Consider the following 19683-nt stretch of genomic DNA (forward strand, 5'->3'; position numbering starts at 1 on the left):
TTCATCTGGAAACGTAGAAATTGAATATTTTTCTTCTTTTTAACATGTTACTGATCCAGTGAACATCTCAGCTGTCTTACAAGTAATTGTAAAGCTTTGTAGCTTTAGCTATGAATCACCTAAAAGTAAGAATCAAATGAGAAGGCAAATTCATCATTCTGCCCAACCAGCTCTAATCCATGTTAGAATTGTGTTATTTCATATCCTACGTGTTTTCAAGGACTTAAGGTGGTTTACAGGGATTTAAAAAGTGAAAAAAAAGCCACGTATGGATAAAACAAAACAGAACTTTTTTCCCCTCAAGTAATTTTATTGAGATTATAATAGTTTATAACATTGTGTAATTTCGGGTGTACGTTATTGTTTATCAATTCCTGAATACACTTCATCGTGTTCACCCTCAGTGGTCCTAATTTTTATCCATCACCACACATATGTGTCCCTTTATCCCTTTTGTCCACCCCCCCCAACCCCCTTTCCCTCTGGTAACCACTAATCTGTTCTCTTTATCCATGTATTTGTTATCTTCCACATATGAGTGAAATCATGAAGTATTTCTCTTTCTCTGTCTGGCTTATTTCACTTAACATACTCTCAAGCTCCATCCATGTTGTTGCAAATGGGACGATTTTGTCTTTTTTATGGCTGAGTAGTACTCCATTGTGTATATATACCACATCTTTAGCCATTCATTAGTTGATGGGCACTTGGGTTGCTTCCACATCTTGGCTATTGTGAATAATGCTGCAGTGAACATAGGGGTGCATAAATCTCTTTGGATCATTGATTTCAAATTCTTCAGATAAATATCCAGTAGTGGGATAGCTGGATCATATGGTATTTCTATTTTTAATTTCTTGAGAACTCTCCATACTGTTTTCCATAGTGGCTGCACCAGTTTGCATTCCCACCAGCAGTGTATAAGGGTTCCCTTTTCTCCACATCCTCTCCAACATTTGTTATTTTTTGTCTTGGTAATTATAGCCGTTCTGACTGATGTAAAGTGACGTCTCATTGTAGTTTTGGTTTGCATTTCTCTAATAATTAGCGATGTTGAGCATCGTTCGTTTTTCTGTTGGCCATCTGTGTATCTCAAAACAGAATATTTGAAAGGAAACAGAAAAAGTAGGTGTTACTAGGTACTTGCAAATAACCAAATTACTGTCATTTGGCAGTAATTTTCTGTGAGCTTTCTGGCAGGGTGGGAGAAAGGAGATTTTTCCTGATGAGATATTTTAGACTTAAAAGAAACTTGGATATCTTCCAGTCCTATCCTGGTTAAGTAGAAGCCAGGCCGTGATTAGAAATTATGTCTCCTGAGTCTCTAAGCATATCTTCTATTATAGAGAAAACAAACACTCATATATAGGAACCCTGTTATTTTTTTCCTCTAATGAAAGTCAAGTCTAAACTTACTATATGAAGTTATTGTATAAATATCACAGAATAATAAATGGATTATCTTCAACTACAGTTCTCTTTTATAAAGATATGGAAATGCTCTTCAGATAGTTGATTCTTGCATCAACCTTGTAATATATATAATCAGTATAATCATTAGTCGGATCTTAGTAAGGCATTTCCATAAAGGAATATATCTTTGCCTTTATTATTATTATATAATCCATGTACTTAGCTCTCTCATGGTTTAACTTAATACAGAGATAAAATCCAAAGAAGTAGGACAAGTGGTAGTGGGATCAGTGATTCTTGTAGACCTTTAGTGGGAGAGGTTATCCCATAAAAATCATCGAAAGAGACCTGCCCACACTCCACAGGATTCTGGTACACTCTAGAGAAGCAGTCTGTTTGGTCTCCCTGCCCTTCCTAAGGGAGACTTACTGCCTCACAGAGCCACTGGCAAGAATGCATCCTGTCAGGTATGCAGTAGTAGAATAAAGGTTGAAAACTACTGCTCTCTTAATAGTAGTTGAAGTATAGATATTCTCTGATTTTGGTTAAGATGAGAACTTAATATCAGATGTGAAAGTGGTGAATTTTTCATATCTTTCGTGAAAGAGTGAACCCAAGTTGTATTATGAGACCAGACAAATAGCCTATACATTTTAAGTATGGCATGAGCAGTGAACTCAGAAGAAAGGACTAAATCTCTTATTAATGTACTATTTGTTAAAAGATAGTGAAATTGACTATATGTGTGTCAGTTTCTAACACACACTGAAAATGACTTTATGTGTGTCCCGTAAAAGGGGGCAAACTTGTTCTGTAAAGGGCCAAGTAGTAAATGTCTGAGGCTTTGCAGGTCATGCGGTTTCTGTCCCAAGTATTCAGCTCTTCTGTTTTAATGTAAAAGCAGCCATAGACTATGTGTAAATCAATGTGCATGGCTGTGTTTGAATAAAACTTTATTTATGGACACTGAAATTTGAATTGCATATAATTTTCACATGTCACAAAATATTACTCTTCTTTTGATTTTTTCAACCATTTGAAATGTAAAAACCATTCTTAACTCATGGGTTGTGTAAAACCAAGTGCAGGCTTGAGTTAACCCCTAAGTCATAGCTTTCTGACCCTTGTTCTAGACCTGTTTTTAGATAAGACTGCCGAAACCAACCCAGACAATAAATCTATATGACGTTTAAAGTTCTTCAGGCACAAAGATTGTCCAACCTAGATTGATGCTATCTTCTAGTGGTTTATTATCCCTCTAGAGTACCTTGCTGATCTCTGGAGGACCTAGAAATTTTGAAGTGTCTCATTCTGGGAGAAAGCTTATTCAGACCACAACCCTGTTACTTGGTCATTAGCTCTGACTGGTCTAGGGTGAATCATTATTGAGAGCGTTGAAAAGAATTATTAATCTTCCTTCCCTTGGTTCTAATGGCTCCCAACAACCAGCTAGTACATAGCAATATCAGAAACCTACCCCAGAAGTACTGAGTCTTGTGTCAAAATCCTTGCTATGCCATCTCACTTGCCTCGAATAAATTGATAGTATTAGTAAGCCCTAAAACCTCAGCCCATTGCCCACTATGTAATAACACACACTTAGAAGATATTGAGATGAAGTAACAAACTAAATTTTCAGTGCTTTTAGTCCAAGTACAAAGTTTAACGTTTATTTGTCAGTCTCTCCAAATTTTGAAAATTATTTCTCACCTTAAGTATAAGAAGACACTTTTCAAAAGCTTGATTGGACTTGTAGATGGTATATTAGTGGTTCCACTAACACTAATTTAGTTACCTATGAAAATCCAGTGAATCAATCAAAGCTTAAGAGTCCTCTCTTCAATTTGCATTTGACTTAGACAATAAGGAACATAATTCAGCTAGCTTTTTGTAAACCTTTAAAGGCCATTTCTTGGTCTCTTGGAAGTTAAGAGATGCAAACCCCAGTAACAGTGGATATGATTTAAGGAGAGCTGTTAAAATAATCTTTTCTAGATTTTTTGTCAAAAGATATTTTGTCAAAAATTTTTCATATGGTTCTTTTCCTTTTCTGCAAAATACGTTTAAATGATAATTTTAAAATTTTAATAGCTTTAATTATAACATCAAACTAATATGCTACAGTTATATTGAAATAATAGATAGGGTTTTACTTATCTTGATTGTTTTCCCCTATTAAAGCAACCAAGCAGACCAATGTAACTCCTTCCCTCCTTGGTACTAGCCTGAGGGCTCAGGTCCAATTATTTGTACCCCAGAGGTGTGCCTCCTTCCTTGTTGAAGCCCACTGGACCCACTAGCTGAATAGCACTGGGTTTCCTCACCGTTGGGTCCTCCGCTGGTTCCCTCACATCCTCAAGATATTGCAGGACACTGGAATATATGAGTTCCAGAGCTAGATCACTGTTGTCACTCCTTAATTCTGTCCTTTATCCCTCTGCGTAATGAAAATAACTTAGTCATTAAACCTGAAGTACTTACTATCAGATTTCATCAGTGTAAGACACACTTTTTTCCCATATTTTAACATCTTTGAAAATCGGTATGCATCTTATAACTGATGTCCTGCCATTGTTTAGTTGGTAACATTTTTCTTTCTTAGTGGTATATGAAATAATAATCATCTTAAAATCAATGCATCTTAGATTTGGTAAAATATAGTATATGACGAGCACTATGCTAGGTGCTGGGGTTACAAATCGCCCTCCTCCGTAACACATACACACAAACACACACTTTTCAGTGGAGAAGAAACTCAGTGATAACAAATAATTGAGGAAGAAGGTATATAATTTGCATATAGTACACTTTACAAAAGAGAAATATGAGTTTGTTTGATTTTATATTTTCCTATAATTTTGAATATTGTCCAGATATATTATTACACTTACATAGTTAGTATGTTGTAAGTTATTTCAGTCACACTTAAACAGTAAATCACCATTGAAGTGCATTATATGTGCACATTGTGGGGAAGATATTTGTGTTCATCTCTTTTAATAATGGGAATATGGATGAATTCATATTTGAACACTAAATGCACAAATGTCTTAAAGTCTAGTATTTGAAAATTATAGGTAAAAAATACACAAATGTACATTAATTTGCTCAATTTAACCAATATTTACTGAGCACCTAATATGTGCCCAGCACTGTTCTGGGTGCTAAGGTTACATGAGTGGACACAACAGATAAAAGAGCATCTACTAGAGTGAGATGGTGATAAGTGCTAGAAAAAAGGGGTTAGATGTAGGAGGAAAGGGTTAAATTTTAAATAGCGTGGTCACGGGACATCTCCCTGAGAAAGTAACATTTCCCCAGAAACCTTATGGAGGTGAATGAGCAAACCCATGTAGTTATCTGGGGAAAGAACATTCTAGGCACAGGAACAGCAAGTACAGAGGCCTGTTTATACATTTGCACTCTGAACTCTAGTTTTAACCAAACAACTCATGACAAATTTTATTAATAATGTTGTATCTAAACTCACAGTATTTTATAATTTAGAAAACAACTCAAAATAGTATCAATGACACACTGATAATAAAGCTACCTTCCTGGAAATATCAGGATTTGCAACTTCTGCTATTTTCTCAATTCTAAGACATACTTCTTTTTTACATTTGCAAGTTGTAATGCATTTATGGTGAATGGGTACACTTAATGGAGTGTTTCCTTTTTATGAAAAAACTTATTAATTTGATGGTATATCTTAGAGTTAAATTTAGTCTTAAAAGCAAGGAAACAAGATACCAGCTTGTGCACAGTCACATGACGCTTGCAGTATTGCTAAGATTTAGGGGATAGCTACACTTGTTATAATACTGAATTGGAATCCTTAGTAAATTCCAGATATCATGACTATTTTAGTTTATGAATACTAAATTTTAGTAATCCTTAAAAAGCTGTAAGTAGCCCTTAGTTGTATGTTACATTAAAGCTAAGGAATTTAATGTCATTTGCCCATAAAAAGCAAAAAAGGGACTTGCATTTCTGGATCAGCTTAACAGAAAGGACTTTGTTTACCTATCATTGGCCCATACTCAGTACTTAAGAATCTCTTTAGTGATTTATAGGAAAGATATTAAGGTCATAGAATCTATGGAACTCAGTGACTAAATATCAGGCTAACTGGGTGGAATTCATAGAGTTTTAAAGCTGTGCTCTGTGTGTTTACCCTTGCTTCAGCCAAGATGGGCCCCTTCCTTTGGTCAATACTTTTGGCTACTCCCTGCTCTGCCTGAAATACCCTCCTCTCTGTTGATTTAGATGCTACTCATCCTTTAGTACCCAGCTCAAACCCTTGCAACTAGGAAGTCTTTTTTTATTTGCTATAAATGACATTGACCCACGTAAAAAGATAACAGTCACAGGTCAGGATTCACTTTGGTTGTTCTCCCATAGCCCCTTTTCTACTGCAACCTTTTATAGCCCTAATAGTGAATGATTGACGCTTGTCTTGTATATTTGAGGACAGATGGGACCTAGTTACTCCCATCCCTGGCCTTGCTTGAGTCATATATCCTTAAGTCCAAATGGCAGTAAGGGAACCAATAGTTATCTCTGAATTCTCTTATTCTATAATGGCACCTGTCATAAATGACCAAGAAAACACTCTACATGTCTTTATTTATGTGACCAGGCTGTCCTCTGGATATTAAGATTTCGACCTTTCATCAGTAGGGAAAACATTTTAGATTTTATTTTCAGCAGTGGTGATAGACTGCACTGAAATAGCTCCTCTTTCGACTAATAGCCTGTATTCATAAATGTTTGTACAGCTAAGGCTTTAGTCTGCAGTTTTGAAACACTAGTTTTTTACAGGTGGGAGGTTATTTGGCACATGTTAGGATCAGAGCAGCAAACTTGGCCTCATTAGCACTGTGTACTAACCCAGTGAGCTTTTAATAAGCTGTGATTTTTCTATAACAGGTCTGAACCACGAGATAGCAATGGATGTTGCATTCCTGCCCATGTATTGTCCGGAAGATATCCGAACATCTGAAATAGACACATTATTAACCTGCATGAATTACAGCTGTGTGTATCCACAGGAGACAGCTGACAGTGACAGAGTGCTACGTCCAAGAGCACTTGCAGGTAAGATCGTCTCTGTATTCTTTTCATTCAGAAAATAAAATTAATATCGTAAACAGTCCTAATCTTAAGGCGTTATTATATAAACAGTTCTAGCCTTAACATTTAATATAGTTTAAAGGGTTATTTACATGTAGCCCAAGACTTACAAGTGAGAATATATTTTTAAATAAAACTGAATAGATTAATGGTTTCTGTTCCAGGCAGGCATTAAGAATTTTCTCTTATAATATAATTCTAAACATAAGTATACCTTAGATCTAAGTGGTATGCACATGGAGCAGTGCAATTCTACTCTTCTCTCCTTTTAACTCAGGTGGGGCAATTTGTCCTTTCACCTTATAATTGCCGGTAATTTTAATATCTCCGTAGTATGGTACAGTACAATCGTTTTCTCATAAATGTTTAGTTATTCAAGTGCTATGCAAGAAATTCCTTGAGGGGGCTGGCCCCCGTGGCCGAGTGGTTAAGTTCGCGCGCTCCGCTGCAGGCGGCCCAGTGTTTCGTCGGTTTGAATCCTGGGCGCGGACATGGCACTGCTCATCAGACCACGCTGAGGCAGCGTCCCACATACCACAACTAGAGGAACCCACAACGAAGAATACACAACTATGTACTGGGGGGCTTTGGGGAGAAAAAGGAAAAAATAAAATCTTTATAAAAAAAAAATAATAAAAAAAAAAGAAATTCCTTGAGGACTGCTAAGAGTGTATGTCATCCCAATAGTGAAATCCTTCAACCAACTGACTGTTGAGGCTGCTATGTAATATACCAAACTTTGAATTATTTCTATCTCCCTATAAAATTGTGTCCAATTATACTTATCCTTTTCATTTTCTGTTGTCATTTCTATTTCCTAAGCATGTGGTAAGGTTTCTAGCAGTTTTCATCAAGCTTATAAGGATATTACATTTAAAAGAGCTTTTAAGAAAGCCTTTATTATCTTGGGATTTTGTGGTGGGTCTTTCTAAGATGATGAAACTCTTGAGTGTACGTTGTTTTAAACAAGTCTTATGAGCTGTGCCTGATTAACTTACTTTTGGCAGTAATGGTTACTGCAAACTGAACTTGAGTATCTTATAAGAGTTGAGTTTTTTAATTTTTCCCACAGTCCATTTTAGAGATGATATGTTAGTTGACTTGCAGTATTACTTCCCACATTGCTGCTCCTTAGACTTCCAGAAATTCCAGATTTCTTAATTAGTACCCTAATATGTAGTTTCAATATCTGTGCATCCCTGTCTTGTTCATACAATATCCACTTCTGTCACGTTTCTTCTTCTATATTTATGTGTTATTGAAATAAAATGTCAAGGCAAAATTATCAGCTACCTACTAGTTGCTAGTGCCAATATTCTTCCAGCAGTCATTAACATGGTCACGTGAAAATACCTGATGCCATTCTGCCAAAACAGTTAATATTTGGGACATGAAGGGCAATAATCACGAGACGAGAAGAGTGATGTGATAATCAAAAGCAAGGTGATTTATTTTGAGTGGAATACTGTGTTTTCCATGACAGAGCATTATTAACAGTAATAGTGTCCATTTAGCTCTGTGCCAAGCACTGTGCCTGGGCATTTTACATAAGTTACAACTAATCCTAATAAGAGCCTTGCAAGGTGAACATTACTATCTCCTATTTATAGATGACTAGACTGAAAATCAGAGACATTCATCAGCATGGGTAATAGCTAGGATTTGAACCCAGATCTGTCTGATTTAAAACTTATCCATTCCTTCCATGATTCCACACTGAAAGAGAAAAATAGGCACAGAATGATGTAATGGAGCGGCTCATAGTATAACATTAGTGTCATCTTTTAAACAATTTTTATGAGCTAGTTTATTTTTTGTTACAAAAGCTATACATGTTCATAATTAAAAAATTCAAACAGTACAGAAAGGTTTAGAGTAAAAGTGAAAGTTCCCTCCCTGCCTTCCCAGGTCCAGCCCCTTCCACCAGCCCACTTACCCACTTTCCGGAGATAAGCAGTGTTCTTTGAATCCTTTAAGAAATTATTTTTGCATAGAACAGTATATATTCTCTCTCTCACACACACACATGCACACAGAGTCTTAAGGAATACACGTAAATGGAATTGTAGTAAACATATAGTTCCATAGCCAGCTTTTTCCTTTTGACAGCGCATCTTAGATATCTTTCGTATTAGTGTATAGACAGCTACCTCAGTCATTTTAGTAACTACAAATATTCCACTGTGTGGATGTAAGAAAATTTACTTAATCAGTACTCTACTGGCAGACATTTAGATTGTATCCAAATGTTTTCACTATTAGCAAACAGTACTGCAATGAATATCTCTTTGTATGTGTGTGTGTACACACACACACAGTCACGTGTCACTTAGTGATGGGGATACATTCTGAGAAATGTGTCGTTAGGCGATTTCATCATTGTGTGAACATCATAGAGTGTATTTACGCAAACCTAGGTGGTATAGCCTACTACACACCTAGGCTATATGGTACTAATCTTATGGGACCACCGTCATATATGCAGTCCATCGTTGACAAAAATGTTGTTATGAAGTGCATGACTATGTATATGTGTGTGTGTATATATATATATACACACTTACATATAGTGCACTTATATTGTGTATATATACACACATATATGTATATATATACACTTACAGTGTATATATAAGTGCACTTATAGTGTGTATATATATACACTATATATATATATACACTTACATATAGTGCAGTTATGCAAATACATCTGTAAGATGAATTCTAGAAGACAAGTCACTCACTCAAAAGATGTGTTTAAAATTTCAGTAGATATTGTCAAATTGTCCTCCAAAAACATTACACCAGTTTGCACTTTAACCAAAAGCAAGAATGCCACTTTACTCACACCCTTAGAAATGCTAGGTATTATTGGTCACGTTAATCTCTGACAGACTGATAGGCAAAAAAGTATTATATCATTATTTCTACTTGTATTTCTTAATTTTTTAAGCTTGAACATCTTTGTATTTTTGTTGGCCATTTATATTTTTTCTTTCTGTGAACTTTCTAGAACTTTCTATGCTAGTTTTACTTTTTACATTTTTCTATGAGTGTTCTTTTTCTTATTAATTTGTAAGCTCTCTTTGGATATTAAAGAAATTAACCCTTTATCACGTGTTGAAAATACTTTTACCCAGTTTGACACTTATTCAATAGGAGGCTTGTTTTGTATTTTAAGTAATTTTATTTTTATATACAGTCATGTGCCACATAATGACATTTTGGTCAATGAGGGGTCATATATACAATGGTGGTCCCATAAGATTAGTACCAGATAGCCCAAGTGTGTAGTAGGCTATACCATCTAGGTTTGTGTAAGTATACTTTGTGATGTTTGCAGAACAAAATCGCCTAACAACACATTTCTCAGAACGTATCCCTGTTATTAAGTGACACATGACTATACTCAAATACAGCAGTCTTTGGGTTTGTGTCTACTGTTTTTATGTCATACTCAGAAAGGCATTACCCAGTCCAAGACTTTTTTTAATTCACTTTTTTTCCCTGGTACTTTTATAGCTTCATTTTTTTTACTCATATATAATTTTTATGGTGGTAAAATATACATAACATAAAATTTACCACTTTAACAATTTTTAATTGTGCAATTCAGTGACATTAAGTACATTCACAATGTTGTGCAGCCATCACCACTATCTACTTTCAGAACTTTTTCATCATCCCAGACAGAAACTCTGTACATGTTAAACAATAACTCCTTCTTCCCCCCTTTCCCCACCTCATGGTAACCTCTATTCTACGTCTGTCTCTATGAATTTGCTTATTCAGCTACCTCATATAAGTGGAATCATACAGTATTTGTCCTTTTGTGTCTGGCTTATTTCACTTGAGATAACGTTTTCAAGGTTCATCCACGTTTTAATATGTATCAGGATTTTATTCCTTCTTATGCCTGAATAATATTCCATTGTTATGTATATACCACATTTTGTTTATCCGTTCATCTGTTAATGGGCATTTTGGTTGTTTCTACCTCTTGGCTATTGTGAATAATTCTGCTAGGAACATTGGTGTACAAGTATCTGAGTCCCTGCTTTCACTTCTTTTAGGAATATATCTAGGAGTAGAATTGCTGTGTCATATGATAATTCTGTATTTAACTTTTTGAGGAACCACCAAACCATTTTCCACAGAAGCCCCACAATTTTACGTTCCCACCAACAATGCATGAGGATTCCAATTTCTCCACATCCCCACCAACACTAGTTGTTTTCTGTTTTTTGGATAACAGCCATCCTAAAGTGATATCTCATTGTGGTTTTAATTTATATTTCTCTAATTAGGAATGATGTTGAGCATTTTTTCATGTGCTCCTTAGCCATTTGTATATCTTCTTTGGAGAAATGTCTATTCAAGTCCTTTGCCCATTTTTGAATTAAGTTGTTTGGTTTTTTTGTTGTTGATATGGCTTCACCTTTATAACTTAAAATTTCAATCCATTTGGAATTTATTTTGTTACAGAGAGTGAGATAGGGATCCAGCTTTATCTTTTTTCCAAGTAGTTAGCCATCTTTCCCAAATGATTTACTGAATAATCTTTACTGATGTGTTGTCCTAATTGGTATCATTTTACCTATGAAGTACAAGGATGTATATGCCTTCCACCTCTTTGAAAGCATTGAGGTAATTTATCCATTGATAAACATTTCAGAAGCATAACATGATACGGGAGGGTTTTAACACATGTAAGAAAACAATTTTATTATTCTCTAGGTAATCAAGTTTCCCATATTATTTTCAGAGACAGGAATACCACACTGTATTACAAGATAAGTTGGACTGTGCTGTGGTTACAAAGCAACTCCAAAGTCTCAGTGACTTAACATACTAAAAGTTTATTTTTTGCTCTAGTCAAGTCTGATGCAATCAGTCATTAGCTGTCTTTTCTGCAGTGATTCAGGAATCCAGCCTGCTTCCATCTTGTTGCAACCCCAGCAAAAACAAGTGGCTTCTAGGGTTGTCTAGGAAGAGGAAGAAAGAGATAAAGCAGACACTGGCTTTCAGTTGTGTTGGACTGGAAGTGACAAATCACTCCTACTTGCATTCTCATTTACCAGAACGTGCTTACATGATTACAACCTAGTTACAAAGAGGTCAGGACACTTTGCATTCCCATGTGACCAGGAAGAGGAAGTAGAGTGGAGAACATAGCATTGCTTTTGTCACACTCACCTGATGTATTTGTGATGTTCCTAAAAATTTTTACAATTTTTGTAATTCAGTTTTAAAATGAATTTTAGAGAAGCTCATTTTATAGGTAAAATCTATAGTCCCTTTTAAAGAACTCCTTTGTGATATAAATAATAACATAATTTTGTTCTAGGTTTTCTTAAGTAGAAAGTGATTGTTGCTGGTATTGGAGTGCTTGCTATGTGTCAACCACCATTCTAAGTGCTTTACTGTATTTAATTCTCACAACATCCTATGATGTAGGTACTAGATGAACAGATCGAGGCACAGAGTGGTTGTCATTTGCTTAAAGTATTATGCAAGTAGGCAGAGTCACATAAACAGAAAACTTACTTCTACTTTATGTTGTAGGTACTATGTAAGTCATTATTTGTAAAAGTCAATATATGATAGAAATTAGAACTATTAAGGTTTGGGGTGCTGCTCTTAGCATCAAATTTGAAGATCTTGTAATCTTTCCAAAGCATCTGAATTAAAGTCCATCTCACTCAAAGAAAAAGAAAATTATATAATACTAGCAGTTATTATATTCATTGTGCTTTAGTGAACTTGCAGAATTTTAAATCATTCATCAGATTTTGTGACATGTCTAGCAGAGGTGGATTTACTGTGAAGTTCATGGAGCCTAAGCTTGAGGAGCCCTCACTTGCTTAGGTCCTTCCCAAAGCCCTTTTGGTATTCTTTTGTAGTTTGTATTCTTTTTCATAAAAAGGGCCCCAAAATAGTATACCCTTCAGGTCCCACAAAACCTAGATCTACCAAGTGACTCTTAGACACAGTTTTGTAGAGACGTGACTCTGGCATAAAAGGTTAAGAGCACATACCTTGAAGCCAGACTGTCTGGATGAAAATCACCATGTGACTTTGCTTCAGTTACTTAACCTCTAATTGTTTTAGTTTTCTCAAATTTAAAATGAAGTCTTTGACGTATGTAGCCACTGAAGCCTGTGATCTATTAGCCTAGTAGTGGTCACTTAGTGTTTTGAAAGAGTTTTTTTAAACACCCGGAGCCAAGAAAAGGAAAAAACAGAAAAAGTACTCTCCCAGTTTTTGGAGATTGGATCTGTGTTGCAGCGTGCCTTCACCGCTTAGCCAGGCTGCCTACAACTCTGTCTTAGCCTTTACTACCTGCTCTGTGGAGCCTGATGGTCAGCCAGAGGTGAACAATTAGAGTTTTCTCTGGCCTTTTCTGAGCATGCATCCAGCACTAGGCATACACGTGGCCTTCCTTGATTCCCTGATGTGCACAGGAGCTTTTAAAAGCCCTTATTCCCACACATAGCTCTTTTCTCAGCCTTTTCCTCCCCAGGCTTTTTGGTCTGTCTGTTGCTTGTCCCAACCGCCCTGGCTTCTCTGGCCAATGCTTTTGACTTCATGTGCTTTCAACAAAAGCCACTGGGAAAGCTATCCCAGTTGTGGGAATGCTCCAGTCAGGTGAAACAAAAGCAAGCCCTTGCATCTGTCCTGGAGGAAACTGCCCGACAGATCAAAACACACAACCGCATCTTTGAGAATAAGGTCTGCATTGCTCCCTCTGGTACTAGCAGCCTGCACCAGGAGTGCAAGCTGCCGTCTTCATGGCTGCTGCTGATCTGGGGAGTAGGCTGGCAATTGAAAACACCACAGCACACTCCTATCGCAGTGCAGCAGCTACTTTCTTCGTTAATCTTTCCCCTTAATTAAGTTTTTGTCTAAATTCCGGACTTCTGCAGAAGTTGATCTGAGAGTTTTTGCCAGCTTTATAAGTTGCTTTAGTGAAGGGACAGACCCCTGGAGTTCCCTGTTCTGCCATTTTCAGCAATGTCACTCATCTGATCCATTTTTTATAAAGCTTCTTGAGAGTATCCAAAGCTAAGTGTTAGTTAATAAAAAGCTGTTTCAAAGGAAATACACTTTAAAAGAAGCTTCAGTTACATGTATGTATTTTGCTTTATGTCTTGTAAATTTTACAAATAATAATTTCAAAATAGAAAAATTGATATTTGCACTTACTTGAAGTGTAACAATAAGGTGTTTATTTGGCACCACATAAATGACTTTGAAAATATGTAGATTTACTTTGCTCCACTAAAAAAATTAAAAAATAAAAATAACTAAATATGGCTCTGACGTACCAGCCACATCTTGGCATTATTAGTAGCATCTGTTTGATGTGTGCACTTTTATCTGCAAAAGCTACTCGAACGTAACTTTGATTAATGTGTGTGATGAATTGGAGGAAAGATGGAGAAGGTGAGGGACATTGTTAATATTATAAGAATAAAAACCTCAGCTTATGTGATACTAAATCCAAGTAAATATTTAACTATTTTACGATACTTACCATCTGCTTTCTACTTTTAGGTGATATTATAAAAGCAGTGACTGAACTGGATAGAGAGCACATCGTCGGTATCTTGGATATCTGTAATTTGGGTAACAATAAAGTAGAAGTCTATTTGCAGAAAATTTATAAACCAGAGAATATTTCTTAAAAATTAGCAAATGAGATTACTACAGATTATAGAGAGGGCACTGCTTTAAGGATATTCTGTCGTTTTGTTTGTAATTTCAGTAACTGTTGTTCAGCAAGAATATTACATAAGCTCTAAAGTTGTTAAATGGTTTTATGTTTGTCTTGTCTTTAGCGCTAACACTTCATTTTAAATTCATTATGAAAAGGTCATCACAACAGTTTTTGTGCGTCAAGAAAATTTGCCTTACTTCTATATGACTATTATCTTTACTCGTTATGCTTTATGTTCACTGTTCTATTTGTGAAGTGTACTTTTATTCTAAAGCCTCAGCATAGGGCATCCTGACTTACAAGAGTAATTAACTTCGTAGATGTTTAATGTTCTTCTACTTTTATTCCCCTCCTGTAATGGGAAATTTTAATTGCCAATTTGAAGATTAAATTCTCCTAGAGTGGTCAGCCTGCATTTCTCACAACCAAGGTTGTTTCTGTCATCTTCAAAAGCACACCTGGATTGTTGTGGTCCAGTTGCCCTAGTCTTTAGTTGAGTCAGCTGTAGAGTGAGCGTGCTTAGGTAAATTGTCTTAAGGTTTTCCACTCCCTGTTGTAACTTCACATCCTTTGAATTTCTAAATGTTTTGACCAGTGTGTGATCTGAAAGCCAGAGGCTACAGTATGTCTTATATTCTTTCTGTATTCATTTGTAATTTTGGGTACATGTAATGTGAGTTTAAATAGTGAATTTTATCTTATTAACATTTTAAGTGCTCATATTGAAAGTATGAAACAGTAACCAGGGGGATTGATTTAATTCTGGTTGTCTATTTTACTTCATTTTAACTGAAAATGGCCATTCCACATTTGCAAGGCCCTGTGGCTGACATCTGTGGGGTTAGTTAGATGAGCCAAAATGACCATCACATGAGTTAAAAGTTTTCTGTATCAAGATGGATCTGATTGTAGTTAAGCTATTAACTTGGGGGGTTTCCTTCTAGCCCTATGGTTCTGTGACTTCATATGTTATACATTTTAAATGTGTCAGCTCACAAACCTAAAGACAGATGCTGCAATTTATTCATAAATGTGTTCAGTCTTATATTCTATATAATTGTGTTTCAATGTTAATTAAAACAGTGACCCTTCTCATATTAAAATTTTGAATATATTATTAAAGAAATTAAAGCACAATAACTTTTTTGGTCTCCTGTGTCATTTTGAATGTATTTGATGTCTTTCATCCATATTTTTGGCCTATGATAGACCTACATTTACTTGGCAAGTGAGCCAATATGATTCTTCCATTTGGTTTGAAGACTGTTGTTTATCAAATGGAATCTGGGGTTTTTGTTAAGCTATTATAAACTTTAAAAAGCAATTCAATTTTAGTGCCTCATAAATGTTGTGGAGGCAAAACAGTTAATACTTAAATAGCTATTGACTAAAAACCTCAGCCTGAGATTTCAAAACTACACACTTCAACTGGTGTAATTCCTGTGATCAGATTGCAAGAGAAATAAGAACTGTTTTTTAAAATTTAGGATCTTTTAAAACAACTTCCCTACCAATTTATGTTCTAGTAGTATTTCTATCCAAATTTGGAGTTAAACATCTATGTCCATATGTCCGGTTGTTGCAAAATTAGATAGCTACTGTGGTGGTTTCGTAAGAAAAACAGCAAATTAGCATCAGAAGAACTTGTCTTCAAGTGACAATGTGTGTTCCTTCATTCCAAAGCAACACAAATATACTACTGTGTGTCACCTTCATATTAACAAATCAATTAGTAAATTATGAAATATTACATAGTCTACCAGAGGACCACAGTCTCTCACTGAAGTTTCTCATTGTAGATGGCACATGAGATATACACATTGAAATCCTTCTGTAAACTATTAAAGGAAGAATCTGAGCACGTGTTCTCTCTGCCAAATGCTTTAAGTTTTTTGTTGGAATTATCCTGCATTCATTATATTCATAGTAAGAAAAGGGCTTTTAAGAAATTTGAAACCCTTATTCAGTGACACTAACAATATTTGATGTTTTTAACTAGACACCTTCTGCCAAGATGGACTATAGACTATAACCAATTCTGTTATTCTAGAGTCATTTATATGGTTTATAATCGAGCTGGTTGCTGTTTCACTGGTTACTTTTTCAGGTTCATTTCTTCTTTTTTCCTAAGCATTGCTACCGAAGAATTTACAGGTAAATTGATGGGACGTGAAACATATATTACTCAGTCCGGCTTATTTTGGTAATCAACTATTTTTAGTAAAGAAATTTTAGGAGGAAAGGTTTAAAAGTAATAAGTAAAACAAAATGTGGGGATTATCAGAAGATTTCAATTATTTGAGATTATATTTGAGTCTAAGTCTCCAAAGTAGAAACATCAGATATAAACTTATCTCTTGGTCCAGGTCGTACCACCCTGTATCCCTCATTCTTACATTGTTATATTGATGCCACTTTTGGCCCTAAGTTTTTGCTTTCCTTTATACTAAAGAAATAAACAGTAGATTTTGAAAAACTGGATTTAAAGCTAGTCACTGCTCTGTCCCTAAATCCCTGTGGAACTTTAAGGAAAGTCACTTAAACTACTTGTCCCTAGTTCTCTTGTTTGTAAAATTTGAAAAATAATGGTCCCATCCAGTACTATAATTCTTTTGGTCTATTAATATAATTATTAAAACACTGAAAATGTTTTTGTGTTATTTTCATGTGTTTCTTGAAAATGTTTTCTATAAAGAACATTCATGTGTTTCTTGAAAACGTTTTCTATAAAGAACATTTTCTGTAAAGAACATTAAATGTTTCTATAAAGAACATTATCAATTATAACAGCTCATTGTAACAAAAAAATAAACATTGAAATCTTTTAATCCCAGTTTTTACTGCTAGTCTTCTTCCTAATTTGTTGCCTGTTCAGTCTATATTTTTTTCATTTAATTTTTATTGAGTTAATGATAGGTTACCACCTTGTGAAATTCCAGTTGTGCATTATTGTTTATCAGTCGTGTTGTAAGTGCACCCCTTCACCCTATGTGCCCACCCCCCACCCCACCTTTCCCCCGGTAGCCACTAATCTGTTCTCTTTGTCTGAATTTTTAAATTTTTCGTATGAGTGGAGTCACACAGAGATTGTCCTTCTCTATCTGGCTTATTTCACTTAACATAATTCCCTCGAGGTCCATCCATGTTGTTGCAAATGGGACAATTTTGTTCTTTTTTACAGCTGAGTAGTATTCCATTGTGTATATATACCACATCTTCTTTATCCAATCATCAGTTGATGGGCACTTAGGTTGCTTCCACGTCTTGGCTATTGTAAATAATGCTGCGATGAACATAGGGGTGCATGGGACTTTTGGAATTGCTGACTTCAAGCTCTTTGGATACATACCCAGTAGTGGGATAGCTGGATCATATGGTAGTTCTATTTTTAATTTTTTAAGGAATCTCCATACTGTTTTCCATAGTGGCTGCACCAGTTTGCATTGCCACCAGCAATGTATGAGGATTCCTTTTTCTCCACAACCTGTCCAACATTTGTTACTATTTGTTTTAGTTATTTTTGTCATTCTAATGGGTGTAAGGTGATATCTTAGTGTAGTTTTGATTTGCATTTCCCTGATGATCAGAGATGATGAATATCTTTTCATGTGCCTATTGGCCATCCATATATCTTCTTTGGAGAAATGTCTATTCATGTCTCCTGCCCATTTTTGAATCAGGTTGTTTGATTTTTTGTTGTTGAGTTGTGTGATTTCTTTATATATTATGGATATTAACCCTTTGTCGGATATATGACTTGCAAATATTTTTTCCCAGTTGTTTTTTTGTTTCAATCTTGTTTTCTCTTGCCTTGAAGAAACTCTTTAGTCTGATGAAGTCCCATTTGTTTATTCTTTCTATTGTTTCCCTTGTCTGAGAAGACATGGTGTCTGGAAAGATCCTTTTGATACTGATGTCAAAGAGTGTACTGCCTACATTTTCTTCTAGAAGCCTTATGGTTTCAGGTCTCAGCTTTAGGTCTTTGATCCATTTTGAGTTTCTTTTTGTCAGTGGTGAAAAAGAATGGTCAGTTTTCATTCTTTTACATGTGGCTTTCCAGTTTTCCCTGCACCGTTTGTTGAAGAGACTTTCTTTTCTCCATTGTAGGCCCTCAGCTCCTTTGTCAAAGATAAGCTGTCCCTAGATGTGTGGTTTTATTTCTGGGCTTTCAATTCTGTTCCATTGATCTGTGCACCTGTTTTTGTACCAGTACCACGCTATTTTGATTACTGTAGCTTTGTAGTATGTTTTGAAGTCAGGGATTGTGATGCCTCCAGCTTTGTTCTTTTTTCACAGAATTGCTTTAGCAATTCGGGGTCTTTTGTTGCCCCATATAAATTTTAGGATTCTTTGTTCTATTTCTGTAAAGAATGTCCTTGGGATTCTGATTGGGATTGCGTTGAACCTGTAGATTGCTTTAGGTAGAATGAACATTTTAACTATGTTTATTCTTCCAATCCATGTACATGGAATGTCTTTCCATCTCCTTATGTCGTCATCCATTTCTTTCAGAAAAGCCTTGTAATTTTCATCGTATAGGTCTTTCACTACCTTAGTTAAATTCACCCTGAGGTATTTTATTCTTTTTGTTGCGATTGTGAATGGTCTTGTGTTCTTGACTTCTTTTTCTGTTAGTTCGTTATTAGAGTATAGAACTGCTACTGACTTATGTAAATTGATTTTATACCCTGCAACTTTGCTGTATTTGTTGATTACTTCTAAAAGTTTTCCAATGGATTCTTTGGGGTTTTCTATATATAAGATCATGTCATCTGCAAACAGCGAGAGTTTCACTTCTTCTCTCCCTATTTGGATTCCTTTTATTCCTTTTTCTTGCCTGATTGCTCTGGCCAGGACCTCCAGTACTGTGTTAAATAAGAGTGGTGATAGAGGGTATCCTTGTCTCATTCCTGTTTTCAGGGGGATGGAACTCAGTTTTTGCCCATTGAGTATGATGTTCGCTGTGGGTTTGTCATATATGGCCTTTATTATGTTGAGGTAGTTCCCTTCTATGCCCATTTTGTTCAGAATTTTTATCATAAATGGCTGTTGGATCTTGTCAAATGCTTTCTCTGCATCTATTGAGATGATCCTTTATTCCTCAGTTTGTTGATGTGGTGTATCATGTTGATTGATTTGCGAATGTTGAACCATCTCTGTGTCCTTGATATGAATCCCACTGGATCATGATGTATGATCCTTTTGATGAATTGCTGTATTCGGGTTGCCAAAATTTTGTTGAGAATTTTTGCGTGTATGTTCATCAGCGATATTGGCCTGTAGTTCTCTTTTTTCATGCTGTCTTTGTCAGGCTTTGGTATCAGCATGATTTTGGCCTCGTAGAATGTGTTAGGAAGTATTCCATCCTCCCTAATTTTTTGGAATAGTTTGAAAAGGATAGGTATTAAATCCTC

At 35.6% G+C, this 19683-nt stretch overlaps 1 protein-coding gene across 1 annotated transcript in view; it reads left to right on the plus strand.

Moving 5' to 3' along the window:
* Positions 1–15404, plus strand: part of RADX (RPA1 related single stranded DNA binding protein, X-linked) — a 67817-nt gene extending 52413 nt beyond the window's left edge. Inside the window, exons 13-14 of the mRNA XM_014843246.3 lie at positions 6346–6513; positions 14107–15404. Coding sequence (XP_014698732.1) covers positions 6346–6513; positions 14107–14237 — 299 coding nt within the window. The 3' untranslated portion in view covers positions 14238–15404. The remainder of the gene's footprint in view (positions 1–6345; positions 6514–14106) is intronic.
* Positions 15405–19683: the final 4279 nt, after the last annotated feature.

The sequence above is a fragment of the Equus asinus genome, chromosome X (assembly GCF_041296235.1).
Source record: "Equus asinus isolate D_3611 breed Donkey chromosome X, EquAss-T2T_v2, whole genome shotgun sequence".
Taxonomy (NCBI): domain Eukaryota; kingdom Metazoa; phylum Chordata; class Mammalia; order Perissodactyla; family Equidae; genus Equus; species Equus asinus.